This window comes from Esox lucius, chromosome 20, assembly GCF_011004845.1.
Source record: "Esox lucius isolate fEsoLuc1 chromosome 20, fEsoLuc1.pri, whole genome shotgun sequence".
Classification (NCBI taxonomy): Eukaryota; Metazoa; Chordata; class Actinopteri; order Esociformes; family Esocidae; genus Esox; species Esox lucius.
This window is the reverse complement of record NC_047588.1, coordinates 44693326-44720140: the sequence shown is the minus strand read 5'-3', so window position 1 is coordinate 44720140 and position 26815 is coordinate 44693326. Positions and strand designations below refer to the sequence as shown.

General features: G+C 41.5%; 2 protein-coding genes across 10 annotated transcripts in view; both read left to right on the top strand.

Moving 5' to 3' along the window:
• The window catches only part of LOC105007748 (protein FAM126B), a 47560-nt gene extending 46921 nt beyond the window's left edge, over positions 1 to 639 (top strand). For both annotated transcript variants that reach the window (XM_029115592.2, XM_029115593.2), the window contains one exon: positions 1 to 639. This exon is cut by the window's left edge and continues 1814 nt beyond it. The gene's annotated coding sequence lies outside the window, so the exon portion shown is untranslated.
• An 11065-nt stretch (positions 640 to 11704) lies between these two features.
• The window catches only part of LOC105007749 (transient receptor potential cation channel subfamily M member 2), a 78873-nt gene continuing 63762 nt past the window's right edge, over positions 11705 to 26815 (top strand). For 3 of the 8 annotated variants that reach the window (XR_004574942.1, XM_034289133.1, XM_034289134.1), the window contains exons 1-13: positions 11705 to 12202; positions 14616 to 14686; positions 16344 to 16512; positions 17898 to 18078; positions 18225 to 18391; positions 19477 to 19657; positions 20116 to 20177; positions 20791 to 20991; positions 22278 to 22380; positions 22500 to 22621; positions 24676 to 25005; positions 25634 to 25789; positions 26228 to 26360. Coding sequence is in view for 7 of the 8 variants with exons in the window: in XM_034289133.1 (XP_034145024.1) it covers positions 12089 to 12202; positions 14616 to 14686; positions 16344 to 16512; positions 17898 to 18078; positions 18225 to 18391; positions 19477 to 19657; positions 20116 to 20177; positions 20791 to 20991; positions 22278 to 22380; positions 22500 to 22621; positions 24676 to 25005; positions 25634 to 25789; positions 26228 to 26360 (1990 nt within the window). In the remaining variant the exon portion in view is untranslated. Of the gene's footprint in view, positions 12203 to 14615; positions 14687 to 16343; positions 16513 to 17897; positions 18079 to 18224; positions 18392 to 19476; positions 19658 to 20115; positions 20178 to 20790; positions 20992 to 22277; positions 22381 to 22499; positions 22622 to 24675; positions 25006 to 25633; positions 25790 to 26227; positions 26361 to 26815 lie in introns of those variants that run through there. The other 5 variants (XM_029115956.2, XM_029115955.2, XM_034289131.1 and 2 more) reach the window with 3 other exon arrangements.

The following is a 26815-nucleotide window of genomic DNA, read 5'->3' as shown; positions in this document are numbered from 1 at the left end:
AACTTTAGAAAGACTGAACACGCTGGAGAAATGGATTCTGTTAACTAAACTATAGAAAGACTGAACACGCTGGAGAAATGGATCCTGTTAACTAAACTATAGAAAGACTGAACACGCTGGAGAAATGGATCCTGTTAACTAAACTTTAGAAAGACTGAACACGCTGGAGAAATGGATTCTGTTAACTAAACTATAGAAAGACTGAACACGCTGGAGAAATGGATCCTGTTAACTAAACTATAGAAAGACTGAACACGCTGGAGAAATGGATCCTGTTAACTAAACTATAGAAAGACTGAACACGCTGGAGAAATGGATTCTGTTAACTAAACTATAGAAAGACTGAACACGCTGGAGAAATGGATCCTGTTAACTAAACTATAGAAAGACTGAACACGCTGGAGAAATGGATTCTGTTAACTAAACTATAGAAAGACTGAACACGCTGGAGAAATGGATCCTGTTAACTAAACTATAGAAAGACTGAACACGCTGGAGAAATGGATCCTGTTAACTAAACTATAGAAAGACTGAACACGCTGGAGAAATGGATCCTGTTAACTAAACTACAGAAAGACTGAACACGCTGGAGAAATGGATCCTGTTAACTAAACTATAGAAAGACTGAACACGCTGAAAAACAGACCTTGACAGAACACGCTGGAGATACAGACCTTCTTGACTGAACACGCTGGAGAAACAGACCTTCTTGACTGAACACGCTGGAGAAACAGACCTTCTTGACTGAACACGCTGGAGAAACAGACCTTCTTGACTGAACACGCTGGAGAAACAGACCTTCTTGACTGAACACGCTGGAGAAACAGACCTTCTTGACTGAACACGCTGGAGAAACAGACCACCTTGACTGAACACGCTGGAGAAACAGACCACCTTGACTGAACACGCTGGAGAAACAGACCACCTTGACTGAACACGCTGGAGAAACAGACTTTCTTGAATCCCAGGAAATGGAGGACCAACCACAACAGAATTAATTTTCTTCTATAAAATCATCCTCTAGTAATAAGACCTTTGCTCTGACACTTGGATGAGTTCTGTAGTTCCCACGGCAGTCATCATGCTGTTCTCTACTGACAGGAACACCACCTAACAGTCATCATGCTGTTCTCTACTGACAGGAACACCACTTAACAGTCATCATGCTGTTCTCTACTGACAGGAACACCACCTAACAGTCATCATGCTGTTCTCTACTGACAGGAACACCACCTAACAGTCATCATGCTGTTCTCTACTGACAGGAACACAACCTAACAGTCATCACGCTGTTTTGTACTGATGGGAACATCATCTCAGTCTGTACCTTTTGTGCAGTAAGGGTTTGGTGGGGTTGGAGAGTTCTTATCAGCCCAGACCTTTGTGGTCGTGACAGAGGGGCAGACAGACAGACAGACAGGCAGGCAGGCAGGCAGGCAGACAGACATATATCACAACACGGGCTCTCCGTATGTGATGTTTGAGTTATGGCCGCATTGTGGCTGTTGTCTGTAGTCCAATGTTTTCATGACCACAGAGTTCTTCAAGTCTGTTGATCATCCACGCAAACACCCCGGTGGACTTGCTTCATAATGGGATTCTGTTTTTCTTGCCGGTTTACCACCATGTTTCTTACAGGTAGTTAGGGATGTCACAGCTCAACGTCATTCAGCTAATTAGTGATGTCACAGCTAACATCATACAGCTAATTAGTGATGTCACAGCTAACATCATACAGCTAATTAGTGATGTCACAGCTCGACGTCATTCAGTTAATTAGTGATGTCACAGCTAAACATCATACACCTAATTAGCGATGTCACAGCTAAACATCATACAGCTAATTAGTGATGTCACAGCTTAATCAGTCACAGCAAGTTAGTGATGTCATACAGCTATGCATCACAGGTACAGTAGATATAAAAACTCTACACACCCCTGTTAAAATGCCAGGTTCTTTTGATTTAAAAGAATGAGACCAAGATAAATCATGTCAGAACTTTTTCCACCTTTTAATGTGACCTATAATGTGAACAATTCAATTGAAAAACGAACTGAAATCTGAGAAAGAAAAAAAAACCTGGTTGCATAAGTGTGCACACCCTTAAACTAATACTTTGTTGATGCACCTTTTGATTTTATTACAGCACTCATAATTTTTTGGTAGGAGTCTATTAGTATGGCACGTCTTGACGTGGCAGTATTTGCCCACTCTTTTTTGCAAAAGCGCTCCAAATCTGTCAGATGGTGAGGACATCTCCTGTGCACAGCCCTTTTCAGATCATCCCACAGATGTATAATTGAATTCAGGTCTGGGCTCTAGCTGGGCAATTCCAAAACATTAATCTTCTTCTGGTGAAGCCATGCTTTTGTGGATTTGGATGTGAGCTTTGGGTCGTTGTCATCCTGAAAGGTGAAGTTCCTCTTCATCTCCAGCTTTCTAACGGACGCCTGAAGGTTTTGTGCCAAAATTGCCTGGTATTTGGAACTGTTCATAATTCCCTCTATCCTGACTAAGGCCTTGGTTCCAGCTGAAGAAAAACAGCCCCAAAGCATGATGCTGCCACCATCATGCTTCTCTGTGGGTATGGTGTTCTTTGGGTGATATGCAGTGTTGTTTTTGTGCCAAACATACCTTTTGGAATTATGGCCAAAAAGTTCAACCTTGGTTTCATCAGACCATAACACATTTTCCCACGTGCTTTTGGGGGACATCAGCCGGCCTTGAATGTTTTTCTTTGTAAGAAAAGGCTTTCGTCTTGCCACTCTACCCTATAGCCCATTCATGTGAAGAATACGGGAGATTGTTGTCACATGTAGCACACAGCCAGTACTAGCCAGAAATTCTTGCATTTCCTTTAATGTTGCTTTAGGCCTCTTGGAAGCCTCCCTGACCAGTTTTCTTCTTGTCTTTTCATATATTTTGGAGGGATGTCCAGTTGCTGGTAATGTCTCTGTTGTGCCATTTTTTCTCTACTTGATGATAACTGTCTTCAGTGTGTTCCATTGTATATCTAATTCTTTGGAAATTATTTTGCACCCTTTTCCTGTCTGATACTGATATCTTTCAACAATGAGATCTCTCTGATGCTTTGGAAGCTCTCTGCGGAAAATGGCCTTTGCTCTGAGATGCAACTAAGAAAATGTCAGGAAAGTCCTACTAGAACAGCTGAACTTTATTTGTGATTAATCAGAGTCACTTTAAATGATGGCAGGTGTGTAATGTCTTCTATTTAACATGAGTTTGACTGTGATTTGTTAATTCTGAACACAGCCACATCCCCAGTTATAAAAGGGTGTGCATACTTATGCAACTAGGTTATTGTAAGGTTTTTATTTTTCATTTTTCCCTCTCGAAGATTTCAGTTTGTTTTTCAATTGAATTTTTCACATTATAGGTTCTGACATGATTTATCTTTCTCATTCTTTTACATCACAAAAACCTGGCATTTCAACAGGGTGTGTAGACCTTTTATATCCACTGTAGTTGTCAAACAGCTAAGTATCATACTGGTAATTGGTGATGTCACACCTAGACCTCAAACCTATACGTCACACAGCTAGTTAGTGATGTCATAACTACACATCATACTGCTAGTTAGTGATGTCATAACTACACATCATACTGCTAGTTAGTGATGTCACAGCTAGACCTCATAAAGCTATAAGTCACACAGCTAGTTAGTGATGTCATAGCTACACATCATACTGGTAGTTAGTGATGTCATACAGCTGAACTAGAATAATTGTTTCCTTTGTATACATCTTTAGTTGTGCTTCTGTATTTGTTTTTAAGTGCAATTTTGTAACATGCATGGAGTATGTTTGGGTCTCCTCTTTGTACAGTGTTTTCTTCTCTGACCTCGTCTCTGTCTGATGCTGTTTCTGTGCAGTAGCTTGGTTTTCTATCTGCTTGTGATGCTGCATGTTTCTATCTGGTAATGAGTCCCCTTGTCGAGCTGCACCACGTCCTAACAAAAGACACCAGCTGCGACTGCGTCTCAATAGGGCCTATAAGAAGGAAGACACTATACAGGGATCTGAGATGCACTGTGTCTCTAGGGCCTATAAGAAGGAAGACACTATACAGGGATCTGAGATGCACTGTGTCTCAATAGGGCCTATAAGAAGGAAGACACTATACAGGGATCTGAGATGCACTGTGTCTCAATAGGGCCTATAAGAAGGAAGACACTATACAGGGATCTGAGATGCACTGCGTCTCAATAGGGCCTATAAGAAGGAAGACACTATACAGGGATCTGAGATGCACTGTGTCTCAATAGGGCCTATAAGAAGGAAGACACTATACAGGGATCTGAGATGCACTGTGTCTCAATAGGGCCTATAAGAAGGAAGACACTATACAGGGATCTGAGATGCACTGTGTCTCTAGGGCCTATAAGAAGGAAGACGTGAAATAGGGTGCTGATGGGTATCTTATCCCGTCACCCTATGTGCCAAAACAGATCATCTTATAGAGAACTACAACAATGTAAATGTCTTAATATAAAGCTGTATACTGTACAGTATATGGACACAGTAGAAGGAACTCTGCAGAGGGACCCACTTTCCTAAGGCCCATTATCCGTGTTGGAGCTGGTCTGGGATCAGTTTGGCCTTTCAGATGTAATGAATGCAGTGTGGTCAGAGGCAGTATGGTGATCTGGACTGAGGCTCTCTGGGTATATTCAGGCCCTGGGCATCATCAGCATCAATCCGTATGGCTATAAAATGTATGGTCAGATGTGCTGTTTTCTGCCTGTGTAAGAGGTGGGTAAGTTAATGGCTGTGTGTATTTTATAAACTGATAACCTGAGGGCACGCCAATGTCAACCCCGTCTAGGGAATATAGTGTAGAGAAATATATAATGTCAACCCTGTCTAGGGAATATAGTGTAAAGAAATATATACATGTTTATCTCAGTAGGCACCACTCTGTACTGACAGATTCATGCTGGGGTTGATAGGTGACTGTATGGTGTCTATCTTGGGGTTGCTAGGTGACTGTATGGTGTCATTCTTGGGGTTGCTAGGTGACTGTATGGTGTCTATCCTGGGGTTGCTAGGTGACTGTATGGTGTCTATCCTGGGGTTGCTAGGTGACTGTATGGTGTCTATCCTGGGGTTGCTAGGTGACTGTATGGTGTCTAGCCAGGGGTTGCTAGGTGACTGTATGGTGTCGACCCTAGGGTTGCTAGGTGACTATGGTGTCGACCCTGGGGTTGCTAGGTGACTATGGTGTCGACCCTGGGGTTGCTAGGTGACTATGGTGTCGACCCTGGGGTTGCTAGGTGACTACATGGTGTCCAACCTGGGGTTGCTTGGTGACTATAACCCCACATCACTTATCTCTGACACCCTCAGCCCTCTACTCCCCCCCCCCCCCCCCCACCCCCCAGCCTGTATTCTGACCTCACTGACCCTCCTCAGCCCTCTCTAATCTCTTAGTTTTTCCATTGCGTGTTAATGATGACGTGGGCTCTGGTCTTATACAGTATGATGCACTTTATCCATCCATCTTGTGTCCAGTGGTTGTTAACTAGAGGCACAGTCTCCGCTAGACTGTGGGGCTGCAGGACAGTTGAGTGGTCAGGAGCATTGGGCCAGTAAACGAAGCAGACAATGTGACAGACCCCTGTCGTTCGGTCCCTATGCAAGACCATTAACCCTGCTTGCTCCCATGTCATTGGTGTAAATATAAATCTGTTCTTAGCTTTCTTAACGGGCAAAATTCTGAAAGAAGAACACAGTTGACAAATTGATAAGTAAATGGTAGGTGTCCTCGAGACTAGTCAGGGCTTAGTTGCTGAGTCTCATCCAACAGATCTGAGCCATGTCACATCCAACAGATGGCGTCTGACAGGAAGTGCAGTCAGATTTTCATTATTTTTCTTTTCAAACCAAATAAGTTTAAGGAGTTGGATGGTCTCAGGACTTCTGCTCGCACTCTGGCTTCACTCTGGTGTTTGATGTCAGAAATGATTCTATGCAACATTTGTTTTTCATTTATTTGTATGGCTTTAATGCTGCTGGATTGATCTGCAGGTTATAGGTGATTTGGTTCTGTGGAAGTACACCCACTTTCGCATAGAGATGTCAGTGCTACAGAGAGAAGCAAAATGTTTATAACGATTACATATAACTATTATTTATTTATGAAGTTTATTGACAGATGCTACTGAGATTAGATGGACCTGGCTTGGGACCCAACCATGAGTCCGCATTCTGAATGATAGATGAGACAGTCTATAGAGGGAACCAGGGGCCTCTGATGAACTGTCCCCCTCAGGCCCATTTGGGCTCTGAGGGGGTTGGACTCTAGTATGGGCCCCTTCTTTGCCTCCCTGCATGTTTGCTGCTGTTGGGAGGAGATGGTGTGTGACATAATAAATCAACAGTAAGAATGAATCCAATTTAGACACTTCAACTGGAGCAGCTGAAGATGTGAAACACTGTACCATTAATGTTGTAAATGGAAAGAATACTATTTTAAATCCTGTATATATAAAAAATGTAAAAGAAATATTGAAAGCAAGACAATATAAAATAAAGACCAATCTGAAATATATAGAGAAATGAATCTGTATATTGTTGAATAAATATTGTGCTGTAAGGAAGATTTGTCTGTCATTTATTGTATACAGAATAACTGGGGACTAATTATCACTTCCAGTTAATTATCATAAAACCTATTTCACTGCAACTATTAACTCATAGTAAAATGTAAAAGAAAAAAATCTGAAATATAAATAAGTTTACTTGCTTGCTTCATCCTTTTGTAAGGATGAGAATAATTTAAAAGGAAATGTTGGTATTGTCGTGGAAAACCAAGTCCACAATGACTAAAACAAAAAGCACTTCAACTCAGGAACTTGTGAATCCAATAGACTTTAATGAAAATCATAGAACAATGACAGACATTAAAGCCCTTCTGCAGATACACCCAAATTGTAAGTACTTTTATACAAAATCTTCAAACATCACGCCATATGATCATCACCTTTGGAAGTCCCTTTTAAGGCAGGGTTTTTCTCTTGCCCCTGTATCTTTATACCAAATCTTCAAATATCACGCCATCTGACCAACCATCACACCATCTGACCAACCATCACGCCATCTGACCATCCTTTGGAAGTTCTCCTTAGGGCAGAGTTTACTTTTTGCCCCTCATCACTTCCTGAGTGTCCTTAACTTAACTTGAAGATCTCATGGTTCATGTTGGGGTCACACTTTCATTGAACTCAAAAAGCCATAAATTTCAGGGCCATGAATATCTGGACACAGAATGCTGTTCTGCTGAGTTGCACAGTTACTGGTAAACCCCTATGGAACGTCAAGACCAACTGCCTCAATCTCAAGGCCATATGTTTTCTGAGGCCTTTCTGTCTGTGTGTGTGGGCTGCATCATCTAAGAACTCATAGTGTTGTTGGATCACTCGTTAATATATTCCCTAAAACGTGTGATTATTCATGCATATTGATATATTCATAAAACGTGTGATTATATATGGACTTTATAGAAAATTCCCTCACAGTAGTCAAAACATACAAGGAGTTTCTCTCATTTGGAACAGTCCTATAGGATTCTCAGTTGAGTTAAAATATTCGTTATGATACATTTTTTTAGGGACAGATACTCCAAAATAAAACTAAACGTTTCATATAATCCTGACAAATGGTTCCAAATCCTGATAGAAAATAGAAAACTGAGTTAACGTCCGTTGGTGGCGTTCCTTGTGTGTGGGCTGTATGTTGGGCAGTATGGCTCATTTTGGGGAGGGGCGAATAGGGACAGAAATTAATCTCTGGTACTTAAAACAGACCTCCTTTCCGACAACATCAAGACAACCGCACATCCCCCATTAACTATCCCTAAACCCCCAAAATAACTATCCCTAACCCCCAAAATAACGATCCCTAACCCCCAAAATAACGATCCCTAACCCCCAAAATAACTATCCCTAACCCCCAAAATAACTATCCCTAACCCCCATTAACTATCCCTAACCCCCAAAATAACTATCCCTAACCCCCAAAATAACTATCCCTAACCCCCAAAATAACTATCCCTAACCCCCCATTAACTATCCCTAAACCCCAAAATAACTATCCCTAACCCCCATTAACTATCCCTAAACCCCAAAATAACTATCCCTAACCCCCAAAATAACTATCCCTAAACCCCCATTAACTATCCCTAACCCCCAAAATAACTATCCCTAACCCCCATTAACTATCCCTAAACCCCCATTAACTATCCCTAACCCCCAAAATAACTATCCCTAACCCCATTAACTATCCCTAACCCCCAAAATAACTATCCCTAACCCCCATTAACTATCCCTAAACCCCCATTAACTATCCCTAACCCCCAAAATAACTATCCCTAACCCCCAAAATAACTATCCCTAAACCCCCAAAGTTGTAGAATACTGAATGGATACTTTGAGACTGACAAACTGCACACTAAAATGAACATCTTGCATCGGACATTGAAAAGACTGGGGACAGATTGCGCAACAGGAGAAGCATATAGTGGTATTGACTCAACCAAACCGTTTTTAAAACATTAGGAGGGGCATCGGCTGTTTTTCACTGACATCCAAAACAACAATTAGAAACCATAACAACAATCATCTGTTTGATAATTACGTAAGTCCATTGCAGGATTCCCGACCGACCCAACTAAATGCGCGCATCACTCAATAAAACAAAATAAACTTTTTTTAGATTTAGATTCAGCTTTATTGTCATTGAACAATACAAGCACAGTTTAACGAAATTCAGTTTGCGTCTAACCAGACGGGCAGAAAATGTACAATTATTAAGTATAGGCCTAGTTTACGTTACAAGTGGCATGTAGCCTATAGATGTGCAATTAATGCAAAGGCATTACATATGGCACTAACTGTATTTCAAAATAAATATAAGCCATTACTCCTTGGTTGCTAAATGATCCATTGTGTAGTAGGCACGGTGAAAGACCGTGGTAAAGATAGTTTGACGTTCGATATTTGACAGATAGCCTATTCAGACATTCAAAGCTCAATAGCTCGCAAACATTTTAAGCTACAGGCCTCGGGTTAGTCTCGTTATTAAGGAAACAGTTTGGACCACACTACGCAGGTCTCGTTTTCTCGATTCCGACAGGAGTTTCCAAATGGAAGGAGACCTTTATGGCGATATCATAGTCCGTCTGCACGTAACCAACGAACGTCGCAAGGGAACGTCAACATTTTCAAATCTCTACAACTCTTGGACAACATCACCTAAAAACCTGAAACCAATATTAAACTGTTCAGGACGAAGTGGAAATGGGTTGCTCTTTATAGATTGCCAGACTTTTATATGGATACTATAGATATAAATATATTTTATATGAAGATATTAAAACTTAATGTACAGTTTAGAATTACAATAGCTGTCTGATTACCTGACCTACATGCTTCAAATCAATGTTGTATACAGATTATTGTGAGTTATTTATATTTTATTGTTCCCCCTCAAAGATTTCAGTTTGTTTTTCAATTGAATTTTCACATTAAAGGTGGAAAAAGTTCTGACATAATTTATCTTTGTCTCATTCTTTTACATCACAACAACCTGGCATTTTAACAGGGGTGTGTAGACTTTTTATATCCACTGTATACTATTCTGACCATACGTTAGAAATGTGTCATGCATAACTTTATACTGTATATTATATGCTATTCTGTCCCATTAAATTTTATATTTTTAATATGGTAGGGGCAGAATAATATCCAACATTTATGTACAATACCATTAGCTTGCACCATTACACCAAATTAAATGCTGGCATAGTTTAAACTTGTGAAAGTTAAGGGAATTCTGATTCTGAAAAGTTTCTGGGTTCCAGTTCACTGAGACTGTCAAACCACAGTATATTACTGTTTCAGTGTGGGTTCCAGTGCACTGAGACTGTCAAACCACAGTATATTACTGTTTCAGTGTGGGTTCCAGTGCACTGAGACTGTCAAACCACAGTATATTACTGTTTCAGTGTGGGTTCCAGTGCACTGAGACTGTCAAACCACAGTATATTACTGTTTCAGTGTGGGTTCCAGTGCATTGAGGCTGTCAAACCACAGTATATTACTGTTTCAGTGTGGGTTCCAGTGCACTGAGACTGTCAAACCACAGTATATTACTGTTTCAGTGTGGGTTCCAGTGCATTGAGGCTGGTAAACCACAGTATATTACTGTTTCAGTGTGGGTTCCAGTGCACTGAGACTGTCAAACCACAGTATATTACTGTTTCAGTGTGGGTTCCAGTGCATTGAGGCTGTCAAACCACAGTATATTACTGTTTCAGTGTGGGTTCCAGTGCACTGAGACTGTCAAACCACAGTATATTACTGTTTCAGTGTGGGTTCCAGTGCATTGAGGCTGGTAAACCACAGTATATTACTGTTTCAGTGTGGGTTCCAGTGCACTGAGACTGTCAAACCACAGTATATTACTGTTTCAGTGTGGGTTCCAGTGCACTGAGACTGTCAAACCACAGTATATTACTGTTTCAGTGTGGGTTCCAGTGCACTGAGACTGTCAAACCACAGTATATTACTGTTTCAGTGTGGGTTCCAGTGCACTGAGACTGTCAAACCACAGTATATTACTGTTTCAGTGTGGGTTCCAGTGCACTGAGACTGTCAAACCACAGTATATTACTGTTTCAGTGTGGGTTCCAGTGCAATGTCACCAGAGATCATTAGATACTCATGCTAGTCTGTAATTCAGTCAGTCATGTGCCGCTGAAAGCTGAGACATTAAGATGTGTTCAGACTATTGTTGTGAATGGATGCCTCTCTTGGCAACTGTTGCTGTGGCAATGGTGGCCTGACATTTTGTTGTGGGTGTGGTTATGGAACTTGGTCTTGATGTTCCTTCAACTCATGTGATACGAATACTGGGCGCAGGTGAATTGGGAAGGTAGTCAATGGTACGTAAAACTATGTATGCATGTATGTATTTACTCTGTTACCAACTGAGTATAACAGACAACACATCCTCATTTACAGGTACAACCAGGGAGCATTTAGGGATAATGACCTTGTTCAGGGATAATGACCTTGTTCAGGCTCAGGATTTTTATCTGGTTAGCAGCTGTAACGACGAGGCTCCAGACCTTCTGGGCAAGCGATTATCTGACTATAAACAGGCAACATCGTTCTGGTCTTCAGCAGATGTGTGGCAAAATGTCTGTACTGATTGGTTTGAATACCAATTCTTAGCAAATTAATTGGACTGCCTATGTAAATACATAGACTGTCTTTAGTATGTTAATCCTTCCAGATTCTGGCAATATTCTAAGAGTGAATTCCACAAATTCTGTGTATTTGGAGAAAGATCCGGAAGTGCTGTTCTCCCAGTCCAAGCTTTCTCAACCATATTAGCCTGATATCTGTCTGTCTGCCTGTCTGTCCGCCTGTCTGTCTTTTAGTCTATTATATTACTGTATTGTAATGATATTCTACTGTGAATATGTGACTACAGGTTTTATAAAGCCTCTAAGAGTAGGAGCTCTGATTTAGGATTACCTTCACCTGGTTATTTTATTATCACAGACAGCACTTACATCAGGAAGGCATTACAAATATGGGCCCTGATGTACGGCTTGGTTGAGGTTGGTGAGTTAATGGTGTTCCTGGAAGGGTGGAGTCGCTGTTTCTATGATGTAGCACAGCAGCTCTGTTTTTCCTCATTATGGAAACTCTCCTGAGGAGCTGGCGGTGGAATGAGGCACTGATCAGGCACTGATGGCAAACACCTGTACAGTATGTTTTGATTGACTTATAGCAAACAATTACTGTGTGTTTGAGAATTTATTGGCAAAGACAAACCTTTAACAATCACTCAGTTGCTTTGATTACAGCAACTGTTATAATTTAATCCCATATATGTGGTTATCTCTGATGTTTGGAAAATCAGCATTTGTTACTTTATTCATTCAGACATCATTTAATCTATTCCGAATTATAGATCTGCTGTAAATTAACTTCACTCTTTCAGCTAGAGATGATTTTGATGTTTCAGTAAACACTGAAAACGGTTCTGGTTCAAAGAAATGTTGCCCAGATGTGAGATAAAGATCCATCCAGATAAAATTGACAGCCGGCTGGGGTCAGTCAAGGTCCAGATCAGAACAGGACTGAGCCAGCTATTTTCTGATATTAAAAAGGTTTGTACAATTTCATTTTAGAATTGTTTTATCTGGGTCTTAAAGAAACAAAGTAATTTAAAAATATTTGTTTATTTTTGTTGTTGTTTTTAAATGTATTTAATCGTTTTAATTTATTCTTTTTATTTTAATAGATTTTGTTATTATTTAATTTAATTGTATAATCTAATGCAAAAACATCTGATGTCATCCAAAAACAGTTAGTGGATAAACAATCTGAATTGGTCTGGCTTACAAAAAAGTTATCCAGTATGTAAAGTATCTCACAAAGGTTAGTACACCCCTCACATTTTTGTAAATATTTGATTATATCTGTTAATGTGACAACACTGAAGAAATGACACTTGCTACAATGTAAAGTAGTGAGTGTACAGCTTGTATAACAGTGTACATTTGCTGTCCCCTCAAAATAACACAACACACAGCCATTAATGTCTAAACAGCTGGCAACTAAAGTTAGTACACCCCTAAGTGAAAATGTCCAAATTGGGCCATAAGTGTCATTGTTTTCCTGCACTGCCTTAACTTCTTGGGTATGGAGTTCACCAGAGCTTCACAGGTTGCCACTGGAGTCCTCTTCCACACCTCCATGATGACATGCTTGGCCAGTCCATCCCCTTTACCCTCAGCTTCTTTAACAAGGCAGTGGTTGTCTTGGAGATGTGTTTGGGTTCGTTATTATGTTGGAATACTGCCCTGTGGCCCAGTCTCTAAAGGGAGGGGATCATGTTCTGCTACAGTATGTCCCAGTACATGTTGGCATTCATGGTTCCCTCAATGAACCGTAGCTCCCCAGAGCCGGCAGCACTCATTCAGCCCCAGACCACGAAATTTAAACCTAGAGAGGACCCAGGCTCAGAGGGGTGACCAGTCCTCTTCTGGCTGTGCCGGGTGAACATATTAAGAGTACAATTGTAATAATGAATAAATGCATGTGGGCTGAGTCCAGAGGTTCTCAGAGAGTTCTTTGCCATGAGGTGCCATGTTGAACTTACAGTGACCAGTATGAGTGTGAGAGCAGTGACACCAAATTTAACACACCTGCTCCTCATTCACACCTGAGACCTTGTAACACTAATGAGTCACATGACACCGGGGAGGGAAAATGGCTAATTGGGCCCAATTTGGACATTTTCAATTAGGGGTGTACTAACTTTTGTTGACAGCGGTTTAGACATTAATGGCTGTGTGTTGAGTTATTTTGAGGGGACAGTAAATGTATACTGTTATACAAGCTGTACACTCACTACTTTACATTGTAGCAAAGTGTCATTTCTTCAGTGTTGTCACATGAAAAGATATATTCAAATATTTACAAAATTGTGAGGGGTGTACTCACTTTTGTGAGATACTGTAAATGTACTGTATCTCCTTTTTTTTGCGCTACCAGCCACTTCCTATCCTGTAGAGTAGGACGAGGAAGATAGTCTGAAGATAACCTGAATATAGTCTCAAGATCAAATCAATCAAATGTATTTTATAAAGCCCTTTTTACATCAGCAGTTGTCACAAAGTGCTTTTACAGATCCCGAACCTGATACTACATAGAGCAAGCAACAAGATAGCCTGAATATAGTCTGAAAATTGCCTTGCATTGCCCTGTATATACTGTATCCCTGAAAACTGGATTAATTCTGACTGTGATTACATAGGCACAGTGTGAAAGATTATTCACAGGCTTAGTAAGTATTACCCAAATCAATTGATGATTTCCATACAAAAATGCAGGGTTCTGGATTCACTCAAATTCCTTACATTTATGTTTTCAAAAAGAAATGAAAATTTAACAAAAATTTAACAAAAAACATTTAATTTAATATCCTGCTACATTTGAATAAGTATTTGTGAATATAACCGACAACTTAACATTATGTTCGTATTACATCCTAAATCTAGCACGTATCTGTCTAGACATAATATTTGCATCGAAATTCGATTTGAGTCAACTGTTTTTCCACCAACTAGCCATGTGGCCCGGTTTTTAGAAGATGGTGGGTAATTCAAGAATTTCAAATACAAATAGTTGCATAATTTGTATGGCTTTTCCTCCCACTAATTGGTCTTTTGATCAATCAAACTAGATATTCTTACATGAGATATTTTTCTGAACTAATCTGATCAAAATACCTATTAGTTTAGTCTGCCTGTGAAAACGGCTTACCGTAGGAGCTTGACAAGATTTCTGCTTCACACAGCAGCTGCCCTACTCAAGCCTGGTTGTTGTGACGTCACTGATGCAGTGCTGAGAGCTGAGCTCTCCTCTCCCTGCAACACCCTACAATGAGCTGCTGGTCGTCCCGTCTGCCTCTCTCTCAGGATGGGGGAGTCTTTGCTGCTAGAACCCAGCCTGGCTCACAGTCTGGCCGTTAGCGCTGCTAAAACCTCTAAACTGTCTCTTTGTCCCTCCACCCAGCACTACCTGGCCTCCTGGATTAAAGACAACATCCAGAAGGAGGAGTGCTGCTTCTATGTCCAAGGTGACAGGTACTGCAGACTACCATATGCTGGGTTAAAGGATTTAGTGGATGATGTGCTCTATGCTGGGTTTAGTGGATGATGTGCTCTATGCTGGGTTTAGTGGATGATGTGGGATTGGCTGGGTTAGAGGCTTCCTCTATGAAGTGGGTTTTGTGGATGATGTAGGATTGGCTGGTTTAGAGGATTACATTAGAAAGTGGTTCTAGTGGATGATGTGGGATTGGCGGGGTTAGAGGATTACATTATGAAGTGGGTTTAGTGGATGATGTGGGATTGGCTGGGTTAAAGGATTACACTATGAATTGGCTTTAGTGGATGATGTGGGATTATCTGTGTTAGAGAATTACACTATCCACTGAATTTAGTCGTTGCTGTGGGATTTTGGTAACATGAGAGACGCATTCCTCTGTGACCTTGGGGATGCTTCTCAGCATACAAACAGCATCATAAAATACTGACTTATGCTAATAGCATAATAAAATACTGACATATGCTAACAGCTTCATAAAAAAATGACATATGCAAACAGCTCCATAAAATACTGACTTATGCTAATAGCTTCATAAAATACTGACATATGCTAACAACATCATAAAATACTGACATATACTAACAGCATTATGAAATACTGACATAAACTAAAAGCATCATAAAATACTGACATACTAACAGCGTCATGAAATACTGACTTAGGCTAACAGCATCATAAAATACTGACTAACAAATGCTAACAGCTCCATAAAATACTGACATATGCTAACAGCATCATAAAATACTGACTAACAAATGCTAACAGCTCCATAAAATACTGACATATGCTAATAGCATCATAAAATACTGACTGACAAATGCTAACAGCTCCATAAAATACTGACATATGCTAACAGCATCCTAAAATACTGACATATGGTAACATCATCATAAAATACTGACATATACTAAATGCATCAGTGCTTGAAGTGGAGAAAAAAAGGTGCCGGTACTCTCTTTCATTTGCATATCCGCTCAGGCGGAAGCCACAGCCATCAGACAGCTCCTGATAGGGTGAACCGACTGCTTGCCTTTAAGTGATTCGTCAAGATCTTTAGTAAGTCACGTATTGCCCTCTGGGTAGTGTAGTTTATGTAACGTTACGTTAGGTCATTACAAATCTCACTGACGCTTTTTCTGTCAGTGGTAGAGTACCGGCTGCATGTGAGAAGTAGCGGTACGCAAGAAAAAGTGCAGTAAGAGTAAAATGTACCGCCTCACTTCGAGCACTGAAAAGCATCATAAAATACTGACATACTAACAGCGTCAAGAAATACTGACTTTTGCTAACAGCATCATAAAATACTGGCTTATACTAACAGCATCATAAAATACTGACATGTACTAACATGATAAAATACTGACATATACTAACAGCATCATAAAATACTGACATATCCTAACAACATAAAATATTGACATGTACTAACAACATCATAAAATACTGACATATACTAACAGCATCATAAAATACTGACATATGCTCACAGCATCATAAAATACTGACATATACTAACAGCATGCTGCTGGTTGTGAGTCTGATAACTGGTTATTCGATGACTTGTTCTTTAATGACTGGTTACTGGACGACTGGTTCTCTAATGACTGTTTATTGGATGACTGTCTGCTACAGGGAGGGGGTCTGTATGTGTGGCTACCTGAAGATTCACCATGTTGATGACTCTATTAAACCTGAGAGCAACCAGGCTGTAACATGGGACAGACACAACCATGTACGGCAGGTTCCCACTGATGCTTTTGGAGACATCAGCTTTGGTGGTTTGGGACAGAAGACTGGCAAGGTACAAAGGACATATACAGCATGTTTTTACATGGATGCATGTTTATACATGGATGTGTGTTTATTCATGGATGTGTGTTTATTCATGGATGTGTGTTTATTCATGGATGTGTGTTTATTCATGCATGCGTGTTTATTCATGGATGTGTGTTTATTCATGGACGTGTGTTTATTCATGGATGTGTGTTTATACATGGATGTGTGTTTATACATGGATGTGTGTTTATTCATGCATGCATGATTATTCATGGATGTGTGTTTATTCATGGATGTGTGTTTATTCATGCATGCATGATTATTCATGGATGTGTGTTTATACATGGATGTGTGTTTATACATGGATGTGTGTTTATTCATGGATGCGTGTTTATTCATGGATGTGTGTTTATTCATGGACGTGTGTTTATTCATGGATGTGTGTTTATACATGGATGTGTGTTTATACATGGATGTGTGTTTATTCATGGATGTGTGTTTATTCATGCATGCATGATTATTCATGGATGTGTGTTTATTCATGGACGTGTGTTTATTCATGGACGTGTGTTTATTCATGGATGTGTGTTTATTCATGGTTGCGTGTTTATTCATGGATGCGTGTTTATTCATGGATGCGTGTTTATTCATGGATGCGTGTTTATTCATGGATGCGTGTTTATTCATGGATGCGTGTTTATACATGGATGTGTGTTTATACATGGATGTGTGTTTATTTATGGATGTGTGTTTATTCATGGATGTGTGTTTATTCATGGATGTGTGTTTGTTCATGGATGTGTGTTTGTTCATGGATCCGTGTTTATTCATGGATGCGTGTTTATTCATGGATGCGTGTTTATTCATGGACGTGTGTTTATTCATGGATGTGTGTTTAGTCATGGATGTGTGTTTATTCATGGACGTGTGTTTATTCATGGATGTGTGTTTATTCATGGATGCGTGTTTATTCATGGTTGCGTGTTTATTCATGGCTGCGTGTTTATTCATGGACGTGTGTTTATTCATGGACGCGTGTTTATTCATGGATGTGTGTTTATACATGGATGTGTGTTTATTCATGGATGTGTGTTTATTCATGGATGTGTGTTTATTCATGGATGTGTGTTTTATTCATGGATGTGTGTTTGTTCATGGATCCGTGTTTATTCATGGATGCGTGTTTATTCATGGATGCGTGTTTATTCATGGATGTGTGTTTATTCATGGACGTGTGTTTATTCATGGATGTGTGTTTAGTCATGGATGTGTGTTTATTCATGGATGTGTGTTTCATGAAACATATGTAGATTTGGCACGCTATTGAAATGAACATACTTACTTGTACCTCATTACTAACCACAACATATCTGTCTGTCTCTGTCATTCTGACTTTCACATTTCATTCAGTATGTGCGAGTCTCTTCAGACACTAAACCAGAAGTCCTGTACCAGCTCCTGACAGAACATTGGAAGCTCCCTCCTCCCAACCTGATCATCTCAGTCACCGGGGGGGCCAAAAACTTTTACATGAAACCTCAGCTGAAGGCCCAGTTCCGCCGGGGCCTCATCAAAGTGGCTCAGACAACAGGTCAGCCATTTAAATCAGGTTGGCTTTGACTTGTGAGTATACTTGTATGCAGAGGGTTGACTGTTTTCATGCTGTATTTCCTGTATTATTGTAACTGTTTGGACTGTGATCTGTAGAACATGATATTTTTTTGTTTTCTGTCCCAGGGGCCTGGATCATCACAGGTGGGACTCACACAGGAGTGATGAAGCACACTGGTCAAGCGGTGAGGGACTACATCCTCAGCAACAACTCAACAGAGGGGCAGATAGTGACCATTGGAATTGCAACCTGGGGAGTCATTCACAACAGAAAACCTCTGGTACACCCTCAGGTAAGAAACTACATCTCCCTGGTACACCCTCAGGTAAGAATCTACTACTACTAAGTAGACCCACAGGAAAGAAACTACATCTCCATGGTACCCACTGAGGTAAAGAACTTAATTTACATGGTCCCCACTGAGGTAAAGAACTACATTTCCATGGTCCCCACTGAGGTAAAGAACTACATTTCCAAGGTAAACCCTAAGACTCTTCCTGGAGCTGCCGACCTCATCAAACTAAGTAACCTGGCAATAATGACATTGGTCAAGGTTATCAAGAATCCAAAGGCCACCCTAACATTTTCCGGGTTTCTCTGCAGAGATGAGAGAATGTGCCAGAAGGACAGACATCTCTGCAGCATTCCATTAATCAGGCCTTTATGGTGTTGTTGACATGGGAGCCATTCCTGATTAAAAGGCCTTTTGGAGTTGATTGGCTCTTAAAGCATTACCCAGAGAGAATGAAGCATGAGGGGGAAAAAAATAATAGTTTGATGAGACCAAAATCTAGGCCAAACTTTAGCCCTAAATGCCAAGCGTGAAAACAAGGTATCACTCATCACCTGGTTAGTAGTAGCTGCAGTGTTGAATGATGGTGGGAGCAGTGTTGGCAAGGTTACCGGCACGAGAGACTGGGAGAACGGTAAGGACTGAGGGAAGGACAAATCAAGCTAAATACAGAGAGGTGCATGAAGAAATCCAGAGCTGTGCATGAAATACACAGAAAGGAGGTTGTTTCTGAGATACTGAAAGCGAGTGCCTGGTACATACAATCAATACCCATTAATACCAATCAATACCAACTAATATTAATCAGTGCCCATTAATACCAATCAATACCAACTAATATTAATCAGTGCCCATTAATACCAATCAATACCAACTAATATTAACCAGTGCCCATGAATACCAATTGATTCCCAATAATACCAATCAATTCCCATTCATACCAATTCTATTTAATCCCATTCATTGTCTGTAAGTCTACCTGAGCAACTGACCACTATGAGACCAGCAGGAGACAAAGCTCTGTCTCTCCATAACATCTGTCTTCTTAGGCTTCTTCCACCTCCTCTTTCTCCTCCTCTCTTCAGGGGCGGTTCCCGGCTTACTACTCCCAAGATGTTCAGACCCAGGGCCACATGTCCTGTCTGGACAACAACCACTCCCACTTCCTGTTGGTGGATGATGGGACAAATGGACGCTACGGTGTTGAGATAGAACTACGCTCACGACTGGAAAGACTAATTTCCCAGCAGCCACTGGGAAACAAAGGTCAGACCGTGAGGGGTTTTGATTTTAATTTCTATCCCTATGTATGCCTGTCTATTAAATATTCAAACTTACATTTGTTTAGGTTGAAAGACAAAGTGGAAAACAACAAATGTATAATAACAAAAGTGAAATAAAAATGACAGAAGTCTAACATATCAAATAAACATTACACGCAAGTTTTAAAAGGATAAAAGCATTTAGAATGATGTAATGGACAAATAGTTCTGACTATGAATGTGAAAATACTGTAAATGAAGTGATTGGTTATGTTCACTATGTTGTTTGTGTTGCACTGGTTATCTTTACTTTTGGCAGCGGGTATCTAACAGTTTTTGCTCTATCTATATATCTATCTATAGACATTTCAATGTCTATATATGTTTTATGTGTATATTTCCCTGTCAAAGAAACATGAGAACCACAGTAACTCTAATCCAAGTCCTGTATGTCTTTTCCAGAAAGTGGAGTCAGGATTCCAGTTGTGTGTGTGGTGTTGGAGGGAGGACCAGGCACTCTAAATGTACTAGAACACATCTAGTTTAGTCAACGTACAGTTTACTCTCTGACTGGATGTTAATGACTACCACGTCGTTTAGCCAAGTACAGTTAACCCTCTGACTGGATGTTAATAATGACTACCTTGTAGTTTAGCCAAGTACAGTTAACCCTCTGACTGGATGTTAATAATGACTACCTTGTAGTTTAGCCAAGTACAGTTAACCCTCTGACTGGATGTTAATAATGACTACCATGTAGTTTAGCCAAGTACAGTTAACCCTCTGACTGGATGTTAATAATGACTACCTTGTAGTTTAGCCAAGTACAGTTAACCCTCTGACTGGATGTTAATAATGACTACCTTGTAGTTTAGTCAACGTACAGTTTACCCTCTGACTGGATGTTAATAATGACTACCTTGTAGTTTAGTCAACATACAGTTTACCCTCTGACTGGATGTTAATAATGACTACCTTGTAGTTTAGTCAACGTACAGTTTACCCTCTGACTGGATGTTAATCATGACTACCGCTTGGTTTAGTCAACGTATGGTTTGACTGGTTGTTGATAATATGATTATGTAATTTATCAGTCCTGTGTCCCTGACCCCACACTGACCACTCCCTCATCTCCAGACAATCTACATGGCCATGCTGAATGGGACCCCCTGTGTTGTCTTGGAGGGGTCAGGTCGTCTGGCTGACGTCATCGCTCATGTGGCTGGTTTTCCTGTTGCCAAGGTTACCCTGTCCCTCATCCACCAGCTATTGAAGAGGTTCTTTTGTCAGGAGTATGCTTCCTTCACTGAGCTTATGGTCATAGAATGGACCAAGAAGGTAATATGTAGAAAAACTGTAACTACACTCACCTAAAGGATTATTAGGAACACCATACTAATGCTGTCTTTGACCCCCTTTCGCCTTCAGAACTGCCTTAATCCTACCTGGCATTGATTCAACAAGGTGCTGAAAGCATTCTTTAGAAATGTTGGCCCATATTGATAGGATAGCATCTTGCAGTTGATGGAGATTTGTGGGATACACATCCAGGGCACGAAGCTCCCGTTCCACCACATCTCAAAGATGCTCTATTGGGTTGAGATCTGGTGACTGTGGGGGCCATTTCAGTACAGTGAACTCATTGTCAAAGCAATTTGAAATTATTTGAGCTTTGTGACATGGTGCATTATTCTGCTGGATGTAGCCATCAGAGGATGGGTACATGGTGGTCATAAAGGGATGGACATGGTCAGAAACAATGCTCAGGTAGGCCGTGGCATTTAAACGATGCCCAATTGGCACTAAGGGGCCTAAAGTGTGCCAAGAAAACATCTCCCACACCATTACACCACCACCACCAGCCTGCACAGTGGTCACAAGGCATGATGGATCCATGTTCTCATTCTGACTCTACCATCTGAATGTCTCAACAGAAATCGAGACTCATCAGACCAGGCAACATTCTTCCAGTCTTCAACTGTCCAATTTTGGTGTGCTTGTGCAAATTTTAGCCTCTTTTTCCTATTTGTAGTGGAGATGAGTGGTACCCGGTGGGGTCTTCTGCTATTGTAGCCCATCCGCCTCAAGGTTGTGCGTGTTGTGGCTTCACAAATGCTTTGCTGCATACCTCGGTTGTAACGAGTGGTTATTTCAGTCAAAGTTGCTCTTCGATCAGCTTGAATCAGTCGGCCCATTCTCCTCTGACCTCTAGCATCAACAAGGCATTTTCGCCCACAGGACTGCCGCATACTGGATGTTTTTCCCTTTTCACACCATTCTTTGTAACCCTAGAAATGGTTGTGCGTGAAAATCCCAGTAACTGAGCAGATTGTGAAATAATCAGACCGGCCCGTCTGGCACCAACAACCATGCCATGCTCAAAATTGCTTAAATCACCTTTCTTTCCCATTCTGACATTCAGTTTGGAGTTCAGGAGATTGTCTTGACCAGGACCACACCCCTAAATGCATTGCAACTGCTATGTGATTGGTTGATTAGATAATTGCATTAATAAGAAATTGAACAGGTGTTCCTAATAATCCTTTAGGTGAATGTAGTTATCTGTTTTCTTTTAAACATAGAAATTCATTTCATAGACTGTAAGTTCTACTCCTTTTTTCCAGATTCAGGACATGATCCAGATGTCTCAGCTACTGACAGTGTTCCGTATCAGTGAAGATGACCACGGAGATGTTGATGTGGCTATTCTCCAGGCGCTGCTTAAAGGTATCAGACAGAAACACCTCGCTACTGTATATTAACCCTTCCCAGCCAATAGGATCAGCGGGTTTGAGGGGAGGGAGAGCTGGAAGAGAATAATAAACTGTCTCTCTAACCATTCCCAGCCAATAGGAGCAGTGGGTCTGAGGGGAGGGAGAGCTGGGAGAGACAGCTGGAGCTTGCAGTAGCCTGGAACAGAGTGGACATTGCTAAGAGTGACATCTTCACCGAAGAGAGCCAATGGAAGGTATCATCAGAATCCTACAGAACGTTAAAGAACACATTGTCACGTTTCTCAATGTCATCAAGTGCAGGGATCAGTCCCTTTGAAAAACAAGAGGACATGAAAAACAATGGGCTCCTCTAAAGCTTGTGTGCATCACAACTAATGAAAACACTGCTATTAAGAATCCACTGAATGTAACTGAAGTAGTTATTGATTTACAGCCCAAATGTTTTGGTCATGACAGTCTGCTTGGTAAAAAAAAAAAAAAATCTCACAAAGCGAGCTCATTGCTTAGTACCGCCTCTCAGGGACCTTGTTGCACTACTCTCCTTGTACTAGTGGACTCTGACACTGCTTTACAAAGTCTGATAAGGTTGCTTCATGTACATGTCTACCTCGGGAACCTCACTGCTGCCATCCCTGCAGTTGCACATGCCACCTTCACTTTGCCTTAACTACACATATAGAATTACCGTTTGTTCTTGCATTCGAATTCATTGCACATATACAGTGGGGAGAACAAGTATTTGAAACACTGCCAATTTTGCAGGTTTTTCCACTTATAAAGCATGTAGAAGTCTGTATTTTTATCATAGGTATTCTTCAACTGTGAGTGACGGAATATAAAACAAAAATCCAGAAAATCAAATTGTATGATTTTTAAGTAATTAATTAGCATGTTATTGCATGACATAAGTATGTGATACATCAGAAAAGCAGATCTTAATATTTGGTACAGAAACCTTTGTTTGCAATTACTGAGATCATACGTTTCCTGTAGTTCTTGACCAGGTTTGCACACACTGCAGCAGGGATTTTGGCCCACTCCTCCATACAGACTTTCTCTAGATCCTTCAGGTTTCGGGGCTGTCGTTGGGCAATACGGACTTTCAGCTCCCTCCAAAGATTTTCTATTGGGTTCAGGTCTGGAGACTGGCTAGGCCACTCCATGACCTTGAGATGCTTCTTACGGAGCCACTCCTTAGGTGCCCTGGCTGTGTTTTTCGGGTTGTTGTCATGCTGGAAGACCCAGCCATGACCCATCTTCAATGATCTTACTGAGGGAATCTTGTGATACATGGCCCCATCCATCCTCCCCTCAATACGGTGCAGTCGTCCCATCCCCTTTGCAGAAAAGCATCCCCAAAGAATGATGTTTCCACCTCCATGCTTCACGTTTGGGATGGTGTTCTTGGGGTTGTACTCATCCTTCTTCCTCCAAACACGGCGAGTGGAGTTTAGATCAAAAAGCTCTATTTTTGACTCGTCAGACCACATGACCATCTCCCATTCCTCCTCTGGATCATCCAGATGTTCATTGACAAACTTCAGACGGGCCTGGACATGCGCTGGCTTGAGCAGGGGGACCTTGCGTGCACTGCAGGATTTAAATCCATGACGGCGTAGTGTGTTACTAATGGTTTTCTTTGAGACTGTGGTCCCAGCTCTCTTCAGGTCATTGACCAGGTCCTGCCATGTAGTTCCTCATAATCATTGATGCCCCACGAGGTGAGATCTTGCATGGAGCCCCAGACCGAGGGAGATTGACCGTCATCTTGAACTTCTTCCATTTTCTAATAATTGGGCCAACAGTAGTTGCCTTCTCACCAAGCTGCTTGCCTATTGTCCTGTAGCCCATCACAGCCTTGTGCATGTCTACAATTTTATCCCTGATGTCCTTATACAGCTTTCTGGTCTTGGCCATTGTGGAGAGGTTGGAGTCTGTTTGATTGAGTGTGTGGACAGGTGTCTTTTATACAGGTAACAAGTTCAAACAGGTGCAGTTAATACAGGTATTGAGTGGAGAACAGGAGGGCTTCTAAAAGAAAAATGAACAGGTCTGTGAGAGCCGGAATTCTTACTGGTTGGTAGGTGATCTAATACTTATGTCATGGAATTAAATGGATTTTCTGGATTTTTGTAAAATCGGCAGTGTATCAAATACTTGTTCTCCCCACTGTATAAACATGCCACTTGTAACATACATTATACTTATGCTAACTGCATTTCGTTGTACTGTACATATACTGTTCAATGACAATAAAGTTGAATCTAATCTTCTTTCACCTGTCCAGTCCAGTGACCTTCACGAGGCGATGTTCTCTGCCCTGTTGGGCAACAAGCACCAGTTTGTCCGGCTGTTCCTAGAGAATGGGGTGTGTCTGAGACAATTCCTGCAAGAGGACACTACTCTCTGTCACCTCTACACCCATCTCCCCACCTCCTGCTTTTTTCTGCGGCTCCTGGTCAAGCGCATCCAGACTGAGAGGACTGCTGCTCCGTTGAATATCAGTCTCCGTCTTGTCTCAGATGAAATACGCCACCTTCTGGGCAGTTTTACCCAGCCCCTCTACCCACTGCCTGGCCTAGCAATTAGCTACCTCAAGGAGGATGTTTCAGTCAATGTGAGTATAATTGTCTGAGCAGTGTGCCTTATGCTGTATGATCTCTAGTAGCAGGGTCACTTATGCTGTATGACTTCTAATAGCAGGGTCACTGATGCTGTATGACCTCTAGTAGCAGGGTCACTGACACTGTATGACCTCTAGTAGCAGGGTCACTGACTCTGTATGACCTCTAGTAGCAGGTTCACTTACTCTGTATGACCTGTAGTGGTAGAGTCACTGACACTGTATGACCTGTTGTAGTTGTGTCACTGACACTGTATGAGCTGTAGTTTGACCTGGAGTAGTAGTGTCACTGACACTGTATGACCAGTAGTAGTAGTGTCACTGACACTGTATGACCTGTAGTTTGACCTGGAGTAGTTGTGTCACTGACACTGTATGACCTGGAGTAGTAGTGTCACTGACACTGTATGACCTGTTGTAGTTGTGTCATTGACACTGTATGAGCTCTAGTAGTAGGGTCACTGACACTGTATGACCTGTAGTAGTAGGGTCACTAACACTGTATGACCTGTAGTAGCAGGGTCACTGACACTGTATGACCTGTAATAGCAGGGTCACTGACACTGTATCACTTGTAGTCCTGCTAGCTGACCTCTGACCTACAATGTCTCCCCTTTGATAGCTGCAATCAAAAGTCCCACTGAAGCAGCAGTTCTCATCAGTCCCAGGTCTAGGACCAGACAGGGGAGGAGCATCTCACAGGGACCCAGTCAGAGATCTTTTCCTTTGGGCCATCCTGCAAAACAAGAAGGAGCTGGCTGAGATTGCCTGGGAACAGGTAGGTTAGATAATAACGCAGCCCAGTCTATAACACTGACTATAACACTCACTGACTTCTGTAGTTGTCAGTATACTCCTGACTGACTGGCTGACTAGCTGACTTCTGTAGTTGTCAGTCTATACTGCTGACTGACTGACTGACTAACTGACTAGCTGAATGGCTGGCGGGCTGATTAACTGGTGTAGATGTCTTATTCTCTGTCGGTTCTATGGAGCGGACAGACTAGTTGGCTGACTCGTTGGCTGACTGGTTTAATTGTCTTGGTCTATGGAGCTGGGTGACTGACTCACTGACTGGTTTGATTATCTTAGTCTGTGGAGCTGGGTGACTGACTGACTGACTGGTTTTGATTATCTTTGTCTATGGAGTTGGGTGACTGACTGGTGAAGTCATTACGTTACGGCTTAACGTGTTTGTCTTTGTGTACGTGTGCAGTGCCTGGATTGTATGTCAGCAGCTCTGGCAGCCAGTAAGATCCTGAAGAAGCTTGCTGAGGAAGATGAGGAAGAGGATGATGAGGCTAAGGAGATGAGAGAACTGGCCAACTATTATGAGAGACACGCCATCGGTACAGTCCCCTTAACTACTACTATGAGAGACACGGCATCGGTATTGTCCCCTTAACTACTACTATGAGAGACACGCCATCGGTACTGTCCCCTTAACTACTACTATGAGAGACACGCCATCGGTACAGTCCCCTTAACTACTACTATGAGAGACACGCCATCGGTTCTGTCCCCTTAACTACTACTATGAGAGACACGCGATCGGTACTGTCCCCTTAACTACTACTATGAGAGACACGCCATCGGTACAGTCCCCTTAACTACTACTATGAGAGACACGCCATCGGTACAGTCCCCTTAACTACTACTATGAGAGACACGCCATCGGTACAGTCCCCTTAACTACTACTATGAGAGACAGGTCATCGGTACTGTCCCCTTAACTACTACTATGAGAGACACGCCATCGGTACTGTCCCCTTAACTACTACTATGAGAGACACGGCATCGGTAC